The following is a 14,172-nucleotide window of genomic DNA, read 5'->3' as shown; positions in this document are numbered from 1 at the left end:
TAAACGTTCAAAGGAGAAAATTTAAACAAAATCCCGTACAAAGCAGTGGAAGACATCTTGAAAGTTTTTTTTACAGATCTGTAAAATTGGCACTTAATAATACTAAGAGACTGGCAAATACAGGATACATGTACATGTATATCGGACATTAAGGTGTCAATTACATGTACTTGAAAATTTAAATTGCATGTTCAATTAAAAGAGGTACTTCCATATATGTATCATAGCTCTTGTGTCAGTATTTCTCATATACAGAAAAGTGTAAATGTCTCAATTTTTACCTGGATGTCAGTTGATTTTTTATATTTAAAGCTGCATCCAGAGAGAAATGACTTGCATGTTTCCGGAGCCATCCATGCACAAGTCCCTGCAATTGCCGTTGTTAGTGTAGTGCTCCCAAAGTTGAGATGTTTGCTAATACCAAAATCACTGATATTTAACTTCCCAGAAGTATCTAGGGAGAGGAAAAATACATTGTCAAATATAACATATATCAAAATCAAATGAGTATCAAGGTTGTTTACTATAATTGCATTTGACTCCTTGTAGAAACTTTTGATCATTTTTTTTTTAATTGCTGTACATAATGTTCCATTTGTGCCATGAAAACCAACATTATGCTTCATAGTATTGTGAACAAGTCATTACAGTACTCTGAAAATGTTAACTACATATTAAATTAACAACTTGCTGACTCTAATGCTCACAGACTGGACCTCAAATAATAGTAGTAAATATTAAATGCTTTTGATATATTCTAAGTGTCACATTAAAACTTTTTAAACGCATCACATGTACCTGAAAAAATTAGTTTGGTTTATGTTTCTGAATTCATCCGTCTTGTACACTTACAAAAGTTAATCCTGCTAAATTATCTGTAATAATAACTAAGAGCAGCTAAGATAACTCACCTATTAGAAGATTCTCTGGCTTTATATCTCGGTGTATGATTCCCATCTTATGAAGTTCATGGAGACCAGTCAAGAAGTCCTTGCATAAAGACAGCAACCGGCTTGTGTCTAGGTCAGTGACTGGCAAATCACTTGAAATCTTGTGATTAACAAGTTCAGCCAAATTACCTTCACAAAGTGGGGTAATTAAGTAGGTGAAATCGTCATCCTCCTCTTCTCCTATCTGAGGCAGGATATTACCATAGGTAGGTTTGGGTACAGTTTTGTCAGATAGAAATCTGAATATCTTCAATTCATCATCTTGTACAACATGACTTTCAATGCGTTTTATGGCCACTGCATGTTCTTTCTTATACAGTCCAATGAAGACTTTCCCCCTTCCACTTGCGATTAAACCAGTTTTACTATTAGCATATTTAATAGTATTAACAACTTTTAAATTTGATGTATTTTGAAGCATTCTTATTTTTTCACTCCATCTTCCACCCTGAAATAAAGTAGAAGGAGCAAACACAATTATATTGATAACCGTGTATGCATGCATGCAATAGAGTTTAATAAAGTTCAGTACACTTGTAAATTCAGGATATTGTCATTGAGTGTGAAAGACTGAGAAACCAGGATGGGTATATTGGACACTTTCAAATGAGTATACCTCTACTGTGAATCAAATACAAAAGTTTAAAACTGCCAAAATTATATATTTTCCAAAAGCCTTGAAAATACCGATACGGGGAACACAATCACATCTTTGCATACGATCAAATATCAGACAGTTTGACAGGCAATCAATGACAGATCTACAAATCAGTTTTCCCATCATCTGCAAACACAGTGGACCTTGCCATCCACGATAAACACCAGCATTAACAAGTCATCAATAGATGACACAGTCCCCGCCAATTCAATGTTTTTTAAATCTTTGGAACATTGACATTATTATTTTTGATATAAAATTGAGGATTTTCAACCAAGTGGTCATTTTTTACCGTACCACAACAAAAATTCATGTGAACATGTATGTCATGACCATTAGCTCTGTGCCAAGTTTGAACCAAATTGGCTGAGGCATGTCTGAGTAACCTCAAAATATGAAATTTACATAATAAAATGGCTACCAGACGGCATATTTTATGTCATATTGAAACATAAATTCATGTGTAGATATATGTCATGATATATTAGCCTTGTGCCAAATTTGAATCAAATTGGCTGCGGTATGGCTGAGCTAGGGCTCAAAATATGAAAATTACATAATAAAACGGCTGCCAGGTGGCCATTTTGAATCATATTAAAACAAAAATTCATGTGGACAATTTTTACATATCATGATATATTAGCCATCAGTACCAGGTCTTGAAATAAACTGGCTTAGGCATGTGGGAGACACAACTCAAATTATGAAAATTACATAATAACATGGCTACCAGACCGGCATTTTGAATCATACTGCAACAAAAATTTATGTGTGCAAATATATCATAATATAATATTTTATAGGGCTCAGCCATTTGTGTCGCGCCAGGGGTTAAGATTGGCAATGTTATTTGTATTTATTCATGATAAAATAGAATTAATTGTCACTTCATATACGTTTGTGTGACAACTATGCCCCCAGTTTCCCTCTGATGAAAGCAGTTCACGTCCGTACACGACGTCAAACCCTGCAGCAGTGCAGGTATAGATTCTCTGGAATGTGTAAAAATGTTGGACAAAAATTGGCAATTTCTACCATGATAACAGCCTATTGTGTTAAACAAGGGATGTATTATGCCATCGTTACCATTGCAATGGTAGCCGCACTGCCCACCTTCCACTTGCAAGCTGAGAACTAGAGCGTTCCGTCTAAAAACTGGCAATTTTTGAATCTAGTTATTGACACGGGGCGCTTTTCTAAAATTCAATCCCAGCATTCTTTGCGTGTGCCCCCGTTCGTGTGCACGACAATTTTCTCCCATTTTCTATTTTTTATGCATGATATTAACAATATTTTGTATCAGCGACAAGGTGGATAATAACCCTAACTGCAGTGTTCTGCCAAGCTTTTGCATCAGTGGGGTCTGAGGGCCCATGGAAGCTCAAAAAGTGGGTCGCTGTTGAAAAAAGGGGGTCATTCTCAAGACAATTATACACTTTATTACGTGCCATACCCGTGTTGTTGTTTCAAAGTTCGAACTCGCAGATTCCATGAGTGCTGCGGTTTTATGGTCCTACCTACAGTCTACATGGCGAGTAAGTGTACTCGTTCGGAAATTCATGTTGTCTCAGGTCATCGTATTTCGTTTATTATTATGCTTTATGCATACTTTGCAAGTCATTTGGTTGTTTTCGGCATCATAGTGGAGCCAGCTGAAATCACATAACCTTTTTTCATGAAGACGTCGAACATGCCTCAATAAAGGCTGAGTTTCCGATGCATGGCTGCTCGATGTTTTGAGACTTGTGGTAAGAGTGTTGCTTAGAGCCAACAGGTTGTGAGTTCTAGCCCCATCGCCGCCGTTTGTGTCAGATTGGCTAAAGTCCTTGGGCAAGACTTGAACCACAATTGGTACATTGCCTCAGTACACCCGTTTGTAAAGTGGGTAACTGGCTGACGAGTGGTCTTTAACTCTGTAGCGCTACAGCTGCAGGCAGGGCTGTTTGATCCCCAGGGAGTTGATTAAATTTATTATGAGTGCTCCAAAGTCTGGTCAATGCCAGGGATAATAATACTGTGTAAAGCGTGATGATCTCTTAGGACGATTAGCGCTATATAAAATCTGATTATTATTATTATTATTATTATTATTATTATTATTATTAACTTACCCTAACAGGATATGGCCCACATGGAGTAACCTGGTAACCTGGCAAAATGGGAACAAATATACAGATGAATGATAATTCAATATCTATGACTGTACACACAAATGCAAAAAAAATGTCAGTGACAAGAAATTGATATTACAGTAACTACACTCCACAGTGGTATTTAGCTACTGTCTGGAAATATCCTGGCACCTGTAGCTCATTTTAAACTAAATAACAAACATTTTATCACCCAAAAATTTCACACTGATGGACATTACTGGACAAATATATTTAATTCAAGAATATAACAGAACCCCATGGACGCATTAGTGTAAGTGTGGCGTACTGCTGGTATTTGCACGAGTGGTTGGGTTGTGCTCTGCGGCTGTATTTTCATGAGCGCAGCGAGTGAAAATGCAGCAGTAACAACCCAATCACGAGTGCAAATACCAGCAGTACGCTACACTTGCACTATCGCGTCCATGGGGTTCTGTTTTTATTACATACATTTCATGAAATCGCATGAAAAAAGAGAAATCTGATTGACAAAACGGCAGACAACACTATATGCTTGCGCGTGCGCATAGGCCCGAATAGAACTCATTTGCATACAACTGTGTAATAATTTTGGTATTTCCACTGCTCAACAGGAAAAGTAATAATACCCAACGTACGCACGCACACAAGTGGAAGTATTCTGCAGTACGTATGTAATAATATATGGTTCCATAAATTCTTTATTTAAAAGCCAAAATTGAAAATCCCAAGTTGCAATTATGTTTACAAGAATCATACATACTGTACAGGTACATCAATCACTCACCTTTTAAATGCCAAAGCTGACACGCTTTTTTTTCATCTTCATAAGTGAACACATTGTCACAAATGTCACACCTGTGCCTTTCATCCCTTGCAGCTTGCTGATTTCATAATCAAATAAGAAAGAGACCAAAACATAATGTTAGTAAAATCAATGACAATACATGTAGCTGAGACAAATAAATTTCATCAATGTCACATAAGAAATTTCACCAAACTACCAAAGGCCCAATATTTTGGGTAAGATTTAAAGATTAGTGACCATCACTATATTGCATATGCTTTCCTGATATTTTTATGGTAACTATCTACACGCCTTTGTCAATCTATGATTAGTGTTCATCAATCACATTTCTGTGAGTTTTACCATACAGAAGGATTCACCATGGACATCTTTTCTGACTAACATACCCAACAAGATTTCATCAAAGACATTTCTGGCGAGTTTACATACACAGGGATCCACCTGCATGGACATCTTTTCTGACTTAATTATCATATATACAATGTACACAATTATTCACCACATAGTATATAACTATATTAAATATATTTTTTAGGAGTGCATGTACACAAGGGTTCATCAACACATTTCTGAGAGTTTAGTTTACATAATTTATTACCATGGACATCTTTTCTGATTTAACATACACAATGTTTTACTATTTGTATCTTTTTGGGAGTGCACATACATTAGGGTGCGGCAAACATTTCTGAGAGTTTAGATTTACAGACACAGGGATTCACTATGGACGTGTTTTCTGACTTAACATACTCAATGGTTCACTATTTAGATCTTTTTAGGAGTGCATATACAGGGCTCGAAATTAACGTTTTACCCTGGTAGTCCACTTGGGCTACCATTTTCTGAAGTTGGTAGCCCAGTGGCAATAGCTGGTAGTCCATGAATATTTTAGTTTAGGGATACTGTACTCGTCCGTGTATAAGCCCCCGGTTCAGCAACACAAAATAGAAATATAACTAGGGTCTTCTACTCGAGAAACCCCATGTTATGTGTCACGAACGCTTAATTTATGCTAATTTATGTACATTTTGAACACTTTCTATCACTTTCAAAATCGGCTCACACATCCAAAGAAATTGTAACTTGAGTAAAGAACAACAGAAAAAAAATATTCCAATGATCTTTATGAACTGGCATGCCTTGTTACAACCGAGTATCTCTATACAGAACGTAATACATTGATACTGATCGACAACCATGATTTCCAGGCTTAACTGACACATGTGTTTTATATCGCTGTTTCAAATTAAACTGATTACACAATCTCTGGATACAGAAGTGACAGTCAATAAGAAAGAGACCAAAACATAATGTTAGTAAAATCAATGACAATACATGTAGCTGAGACAAATAAATTTCATCAATGTCACATAAGAAATTTCACCAAACTACCAAAGGCCCAATATTTTGGGTAAGATTTAAAGATTAGTGACCATCACTATATTGCATATGCTTTCCTGATATTTTTATGGTAACTATCTACACGCCTTTGTCAATCTATGATTAGTGTTCATCAATCACATTTCTGTGAGTTTTACCATACAGAAGGATTCACCATGGACATCTTTTCTGACTTAACATACCCAACAAGGTTTCATCAAAGACATTTCTGCGAGTTTACATACACAGGGATCCACCTGCATGGACATCTTTTCTGACTTAATTATCATATATACAATGTACACAATTATTCACCACATAGTATATAACTATATTAAATATATTTTTTAGGAGTGCATGTACACAAGGGTTCATCAAACACATTTCTGAGAGTTTAGTTTACATAATTATATTACCATGGACATCTTTTCTGATTTAACATACACAATGTTTTACTATTTGTATCTTTTTGGGAGTGCACATACATTAGGGTGCAGCAAACATTTCTGAGAGTTTAGATTTACAGACACAGGGATTCACTATGGACGTGTTTTCTGACTTAACATACTCAATGGTTCACTATTTAGATCTTTTTAGGAGTGCATATACAGGGCTCGAAATTAACGTTTTACCCTGGTAGTCCACTTGGGCTACCATTTTCTGAAGTTGGTAGCCCAGTGGCAATAGCTGGTAGTCCATGAATATTTTAGTTTAGGGATACTGTACTCGTCCGTGTATAAGCCCCCGGTTCAGCAACACAAAATAGAAATATAACTAGGGTCTTCTACTCGAGAAACCCCATGTTATGTGTCACGAACGCTTAATTTATGCTAATTTAGGTACATTTGAACACTTTCTATCACTTTCAAAATCGGCTCACACATCCAAAGAAATTGTAACTTGAGTAAAGAACAACAGAAAAAAAATATTCCAATGATCTTTATGAACTGGCATGCCTTGTTACAACCGAGTATCTCTATACAGAACGTAATACATTGATACTGATCGACAACCATGATTTCCAGGCTTAACTGACACATGTGTTTTATATCGCTGTTTCAAATTAAACTGATTACACAATCTCTGGATACAGAAGTGACAGTTTTGTGAAATTTCAGCATCAAAACCATAAAACTTGACACAAGTACGTCTTGTATGCTGCCGATCAACAGCATAGTGTAAACTGGCATGCAAAGACTGCACACGGAAAAGCAACTCAATATTCTAATATCAAACGCTCTGCATCTTGTAAAAACAACAACATAGCAGTGAAAATTGTAATAGTCACCAGAAAAAACTCTTCACAGATGAAAGGATAATTGCTTCAAACAAATGAAACTGCATGTTGATTCATGGTCCCTCCACAAAATTGTGAAGAGACCGCGAATCAACATGCAGTTTCATTTGTTTGAAGCCGTGGTTGATTGCATTTAGCTCGTCCCACAGTTACGGACATCGCACGTCAAGTATTTCATCTCCCAGGCTTTGGTAGTCCGTGTGGGCTACCATTTCATGGACTTTGGTTGCCCCAGGGAAAAGTTGGCAGTCTGTGGACGTGGTACTACCGCTAATTTCGAGCCCTGATATACATACATGTAAGGGTGCACCAAACACATTTCTGAGAGTTTAAGTTTACATACACAGGGATTCACTATGGACGTGTTTTCTGACTTAACATACACAATGGTTCACAATGTAGATCTTTTTAGGATTGCAAATACATACATGTAAGGGTGCACCAAATACATTTCTGAGATTTTAAGTTTACATACACAGGGATTCATATGGACGTGTTTTCTGACTTAAGATACACAATGGACTCACTATTTAGATCTTTTTAGGAGTGCAAATACATACATGTAAGGGTGCACCAAACACACTTCTGAGTTTAATTTACATACACAGGGATTCACTATGGACGTGTTTTCTGACTTAAGATACACAATGGACTCACTATTTAGATCTCTTCTAGGAGTGCATATACATACATGTAAGGGTGCACCAAACACATTTCTGAGAGTTAAAGTTTACATACACAGGGATTCACTATGGACGTGTTTTCTGACTTAACATACACAATGGTTCACAATTTAGATCTTTTTAGGAGTGCATATACATTCTGTAAGGGTGCACCAAACACATTTCTGAGAGTTTAAGTTTACATACACAGGGATTCACTATATGAACCTGTTTTCTGACACAACATACACAATGGTTAAAAATTTAGATCTTTTTGGAGTGCATAATACCTACATGTAAGGCTGAACCAAACACATTTATACATACATGGGATTTACCATGGACATCTTTTCTGACTTAATATACATGAACAGATCACATTTAAACAAAGTTGGTATTTACGCTAGGACAATAGATCATTTTCAGTTAAACATTTCCCAACTGTACACCATGACTATTATGCCCCTACTAAATTATGAAAACATTCCAGCAGTTTTGGAACTTTAAGCTCTTTTTAATACATGTAACACATAGCACACACACACACACACAGACTGAACTCAGGCTTTATGATGCCTACAGCAGTTTCGTTTTGTGAAAAACTGTGATGACTTATAGTCATGCAGCAGCAATTGTGGGTACTATTGGAACAAACCGGTTAGTTTTGAACATATCAACATCACAGTTTGATTACCTTGTATCTAATTTGAGTAGAATCAGTTCAAGCCAATGATGTTTGTATGAAATCAATTTAGCAGATTACCTTTCTCCATGGCAAGTCTAATCCCTCTCCATAGTTGTATAGTACCTCCTCATTGATGAGTATGTCTCTATTTGCAAACAAACACAGATGACTGATTCCTGCTTCATCAGTAACTTTCCTTATAATGCTATTTGGAGTAACATGGTCATCATTCACAAATCTGGCCACTGAATCTGCTCTGGTTGCATCAATCCTAGGTAAAGTAAAAATAAATGTGTTAAAACTTCAATTATCTTGGACCAAAACAGAATCCTGTGGAAAAATTATTTTTCCTTCAAAGATGACCTAATGTAATCTTGAGACAAAGATAACAGGTAAGCATCGATAACACTCACAGCCCTTGTGGTAATCCTGTGTCCCAATACCAACTTTGAATGAGATGTGTTCAAGCATACATGTATGTCTGGGTTATGGCTCTGGACATGGAAAAATCACAATCAAAATGGCAGACTGGCAACCATATTGGATCATATCACTACGAAAATTGACATGCACATAGTACACTGTCCTAATACCAACTTTGAATGAGATCTGTTCAAGCATGAGTTATGGCTCTGGACATGGAAGAATCATAAATTAATTGACATGCATGCATTGTATGTATGCCATTGTGGTCCATACTGCACTTGTGCCAAGTTTGAGAAAAATCAGTCCAGGCATGTCTGAGAAATGGCTCCGGAGAGGCAGATACACGGACGGACGGACGCACGGAAGTCAATATAAGTCCCCATTCCGGACTTCGTCCAGCGGGAACTAAAAAGCAAGGTGATCATCAGCCAGCCATATTTCATTACACTGTAAAATCTATAAAATGATTGTACTCAGGTCATGAAAACTGTAAATGTATCATAAAGGCATTTGCCACAGATTTGCTAGAAATTAAATAGATACAACTTTAAGTGGCACAAGAGGAGTTATATCAAATAACTGTTACACCAGCATGAAAACCTGTGCATGTTCTTAAAATGGCCTTAGTTACAGGAAAATGTGGAAAGTGCAGCAAAAAACTGAAAAAAAAAAAAGTGATGTGACAGGTGAAAATAATTAATAATATAATATATATTATAGACCGAACATGGGAATTTATTTGGCAAGGGCGGGTGAACATATGCCCGAGGTAACGAGCATGCCTTCCCGACATTATTTTCATAATTATCGTTGCCATTTTCGTGATATCGGGAGGAGAAAAAAAAAGTTGATCAAAATACAAAGCTTAAAAGCGTATGAATATTATTTCATTTAAAGTGAAGCGGTTCCTCGGTGTTTCGCTCTGCCAGTACCAATCGGCCACTATAGACGAATGATCTGGAGGAATTTTAAGAAAACTTTGCTATTTCACTACGTTCGACGATGTTAGATAGATTAAATTTTAATGCGTTCAGAAATAAAGTATTGTAAAGCAAATGCGAAAGTCTTTTTTGTGTGGTTTCACCTCGAAAATAGTTCCGGGTCTTCTTGCAGGCCAGTGATGAATTTGCAGCCCGCTACGTCATAAAAAAGTTTCCATAGAAAGCAACGCAGCACGCTGCGAGACGTTCCATATGTGAGGCATGTAATAATGTTACTTACGCTACTGATTTGCCTTTGTCCTTGAAGAAAAAAATGTATGAACCTTCTTGTGTTTCATCATATGTTTTTTCCCTTTTAACAGCTTCTTTTTCTGAAAGCCGTTCCCCAGAGTACCACATCAAGTAGTCACCTTTCTTGAACTCTTTCGCCGCAAACACACCTTTGCCTGAAGGAAAATAAATCAGTGTTGTAGAGACTTGGCTAACCAATAAACATTTAAAATTTCAATAAAATCCTCATCTTTTGTCACAAAATGGTAAGCTTCACCATCACATAATTTAATGTAGCAATATAAATAAAGTTACATTATGGTTGAGAATAGCCATGGATATTTCCAAAATGAGAAATTTTGATAATATGTAAAATTGCCTCGCCTACGGATGCAAGTCAGACTGAGCCTGCTAACATTCATGACACTGCTTTCAAAAAGAGTTTGTAAAGAAAATATTAACATTTTGAATCCATCAACATCACAAGAGTAAATCAAAATTTTAACAGCACTCCGGAAACCTCTATCATTGTTTCTCATCACTCACATTGTGCACTTTTAGCAAGAAATCCGACACTGAAAGTTGTTTGTTTTAGCCATGCATGCCCCCATTGCATCATGGGCAGAAGTGATGTTGAACAGCTCTATAGTCTCATGGTGTAGTCTCTCGAATTCCTATTCACTTACACCCATGATGCAATGGGGCCCATGGCTAAAACAAACAATTTTCAGTTTCAAGTTTTGTAAAGTTACAAGGAATATTCAAAGGGGTATATGCCACCCTTTGGTTTGCAATCCAAATCCAGGCTCTCATCTACATTGTACCGGTATATGCAATGTAATCCTTGACAGACATGCCATGCTTATTAAACCATACACCAAACGTTTAATTACTATCAGTAGTAGAGTGAATATATGAAACATGCCAGATGATTAAAAGGTTTATTCCATCGCCAAAATGTGTGAAATGGTTAGACTGTTCTCCTTTCATGTCAATGCTTTAGGTGTTTTACACACAATGAGGCAGGGTTATCGGGTGCAAAGCACCCAGTGTTTGCGCTTGTCTGTGCCGAGGATAATAAATGGGCCAGCCATAGTGCAAATGAACATCGGCTAAGACGGATGAAACTTAAATTCAAAAAGCATGAAGTGTGTTACACTGCCGATCGCACAGACAACGGCCATTTTATACAACGGACATGGAGTATACTCAACGAAAGGCTCGGTGTTGCATCTTTGCCAGCGGGCACTCAGTCAAAGCATCTATACTATAGGCAACTGGTTGAACTGCCGTTGCCACCAATGTCTCGCACTGGTAATGATCTGAAGGTCAGGAAAAGTGATTTCGATCAGAAGTGGCTGAAATGGTACGATTGGTTGAGACAAAAATCAGATGCAAAAATGTATGGTACTGCCGCGTGTTCAGATCGTTGCGTGTCCCAGTTAGCCATTTCGAGATCTGTGTACGTCAACATGACGTTGAAGCCATGTGTGTCACCTCATGCCATGCAATCGTAAACTTGCATGGATTCGTTCGATTGACTTTGAGAAACAATTGCAGTGTTCTGCCGAGGCCGCGGCCTTGCGCCATTGCCGCAAAAATAAAATTGAAGACCCCAAAAAATCAATCATCGGGTCCGGCAGGCGCAGCACGCCGTCAGTCCCACTAAACTTTCGGTAAAAAATACACCTATTTACGTACTATACGCGAAAGGCCAAACGCGGAAGTAGACATTCCACGCTGCTCATGCGTGCATGCTGCTCGTGAGAACATGAGACGTGTTGCTTCCATAGCAACCTTCAGTGATTTTTATTTGCATAATCGTGAACTAGGTTTTCATCGGCGGCTAGATTCAAGTCAGCCAGTCAGCGTCTCTGTTAAATTCAATGCCTCACAGTACTCTCTGGCAGTGGAAAGGAAAATTGCTTCCGTGAATAAATCAAAACATAGAGGCAGAACAATTCTTAGTTTTTTTGGACCAATTCCGCCCTAAAAAGACAAATCCAACAACCGGACGAGTGAAGACAATACGATCGAACATGACATCGTGTCTCAGCTGTTCACATCCTCGGAAACTGAAAACCAATGCACGCCGCTGCCATCCACATCGGAAACGCATGTCAGAAACAGAGCAGTCTCAAAACATTGAGCAGCCATGCATCGGAAACTCAGCCTCATTGAGGCAGGCCAGTGTTTCCGTTAATGCGAAATCCTGCGTATTTTACGTAAAATTGTTCTGAAATACGCAAAATAAATCATGACTGCGTAAACTACGCATTGAGAAATGCCCCATGACACGACGTACTTGCCGCACTGCATGTATTGCATTGTATTGCCTGAATGTGGTTCAATGCGGGACAAAATTAGAACATATGCACCTGCTTGCAAGTGACATTTATCATGATATTGCAACATTTTAGATTTTAGCAGACCGCAGCACTTTATGCAACATTGTATTTCATCATCACAAAACGTCACGTCAATCAGTTCTGTACAGACAATGGCACTACAGATGCAAAAAATTCGAGAATCGATCGAGTCTACGTTGTTGGTAACACAATACAGTTAATGGTCATTACGTCGCATGTTATTTGGAAAGTCTTTACGGCCTACGGATGACCATTTAGAATCTGTCGGGTTGCATTCTTGAGAGGTCCCGCTGGACTTTGAACAGTATCTGCTTTTTGTTGGCCCTTTGAAAACACTAATTTCACAGTCAGAAGGTCTTTTCTTTGAACATGAACTCATTGGGCTGCTCAACGATCATATACGGGACTTGCATCATCACGGCATGGCAAGCATTCAGCTACACCTTGAAGCCCCAAAGGTTGTTGTTTTTTCTCAATAGAGCATGCGCATTACCGGAAACCCCAAGTTTTACAGAAAAGACTGCCCAGCTCACTTCAGATACTGATTCGTACGCATTTTGAATACATTTTACGCAAATAAAAACTCAGTTGCGTAAAATCATACGCAAGTTTTGAAATTGTCACGCAGGCATGTTCGACGTCTTCATGAAAATTTGTTACGTGATTTCAGCTGGCTCCACTACGATGCCAAAAACAACCAAATGACTTGCAAAGTATGCATAAAGCATAATAATAATCGAAATACGATGACCCGAGACAACATGAATTTCCGAACGAGTACACTTACTCGCCTTGTAGACTGTAGGTAGGACCATAAAACCGCAGCACTCATGGAATCTGCGAGTTCGAACTTCGAACAACAACACAGTTAGGCATGTAATAAAGTGAGAATGACCCCCTTTTTTCAACAGCGACCCACTTTTTGAGCTTCCATGGGCCCTCAGACCCCACTGATGCAAAAGCTTGGCAGAACACTGCAATTGCACTTGATACAGTTTCAAAACCCATGACCCGTTTTACAATATTCAAGCATCATGAAATGAAATAAAAAGGAACTGTGTGAGCTAAAATAATCATTCGTGTGAGCATCTGAATACAGCAGCTATGTACGTACGGTACAGAATAGGTTCAAAGGTCGCTTGTGTTCAAGTGTGCTCAATATTATGCGCGGCGGCCGACGCTGCGCTGTTGTCGAAGTTTCGTACGTTTGTCGAAGTAGAAGTCGATGCAATTTCAAATCTTTTTCTTGAAAATACCTGGTATCAATATTTTCGGGCTTTTCTTTATTATGAATTTAGTTTTACTGTAAAGTCAACATATTTCTCTGCAGGCATGCTCTGCTGACTACGAATTGTAACTGTGTCAGTGCAATATTCAGTCCCGTATGAACTTGTCCATGTAACTGTTTTGCCATGGACGTTTAAAACAGACGCCCATGGTTTTAGCAATCTGGCTACAGGCAAACTTGTAGTAACAGAGGACCACATAAAATCGTCCGATTTTGAATGTTGTTCTAGAGAAAACTGGAAGATTTTGAATGAAAATATGGATGTAATGTATGAAGTGCTTAAAATGCATAAAAGATTTTACTTTATCC

The 14,172-nt window shown here is 37.9% G+C and overlaps 1 protein-coding gene across 1 annotated transcript in view; it reads right to left on the bottom strand.

The window, feature by feature from the left end:
- Positions 1-245: 245 nt before the first annotated feature.
- LOC139128536 (uncharacterized) overlaps positions 246-14,172 on the bottom strand; it is a 28,982-nt gene continuing 15,055 nt past the window's right edge. Inside the window, exons 3-8 of the mRNA XM_070694301.1 lie at positions 10,217-10,382; positions 8,648-8,840; positions 4,525-4,621; positions 3,720-3,757; positions 912-1,398; positions 246-454 (exon numbers count right to left, since the gene is read on the bottom strand). Coding sequence (XP_070550402.1) covers positions 246-454; positions 912-1,398; positions 3,720-3,757; positions 4,525-4,621; positions 8,648-8,840; positions 10,217-10,335 — 1,143 coding nt within the window. The 5' untranslated portion in view covers positions 10,336-10,382. The remainder of the gene's footprint in view (positions 455-911; positions 1,399-3,719; positions 3,758-4,524; positions 4,622-8,647; positions 8,841-10,216; positions 10,383-14,172) is intronic.

Source organism: Ptychodera flava, unplaced genomic scaffold (genome assembly GCF_041260155.1).
Source record: "Ptychodera flava strain L36383 unplaced genomic scaffold, AS_Pfla_20210202 Scaffold_58__1_contigs__length_828623_pilon, whole genome shotgun sequence".
Taxonomy (NCBI): Eukaryota; Metazoa; Hemichordata; class Enteropneusta; family Ptychoderidae; genus Ptychodera; species Ptychodera flava.
The sequence above is the reverse complement of the archived record's forward strand: the minus strand, read 5'-3'. Positions and strand labels throughout refer to the sequence as shown.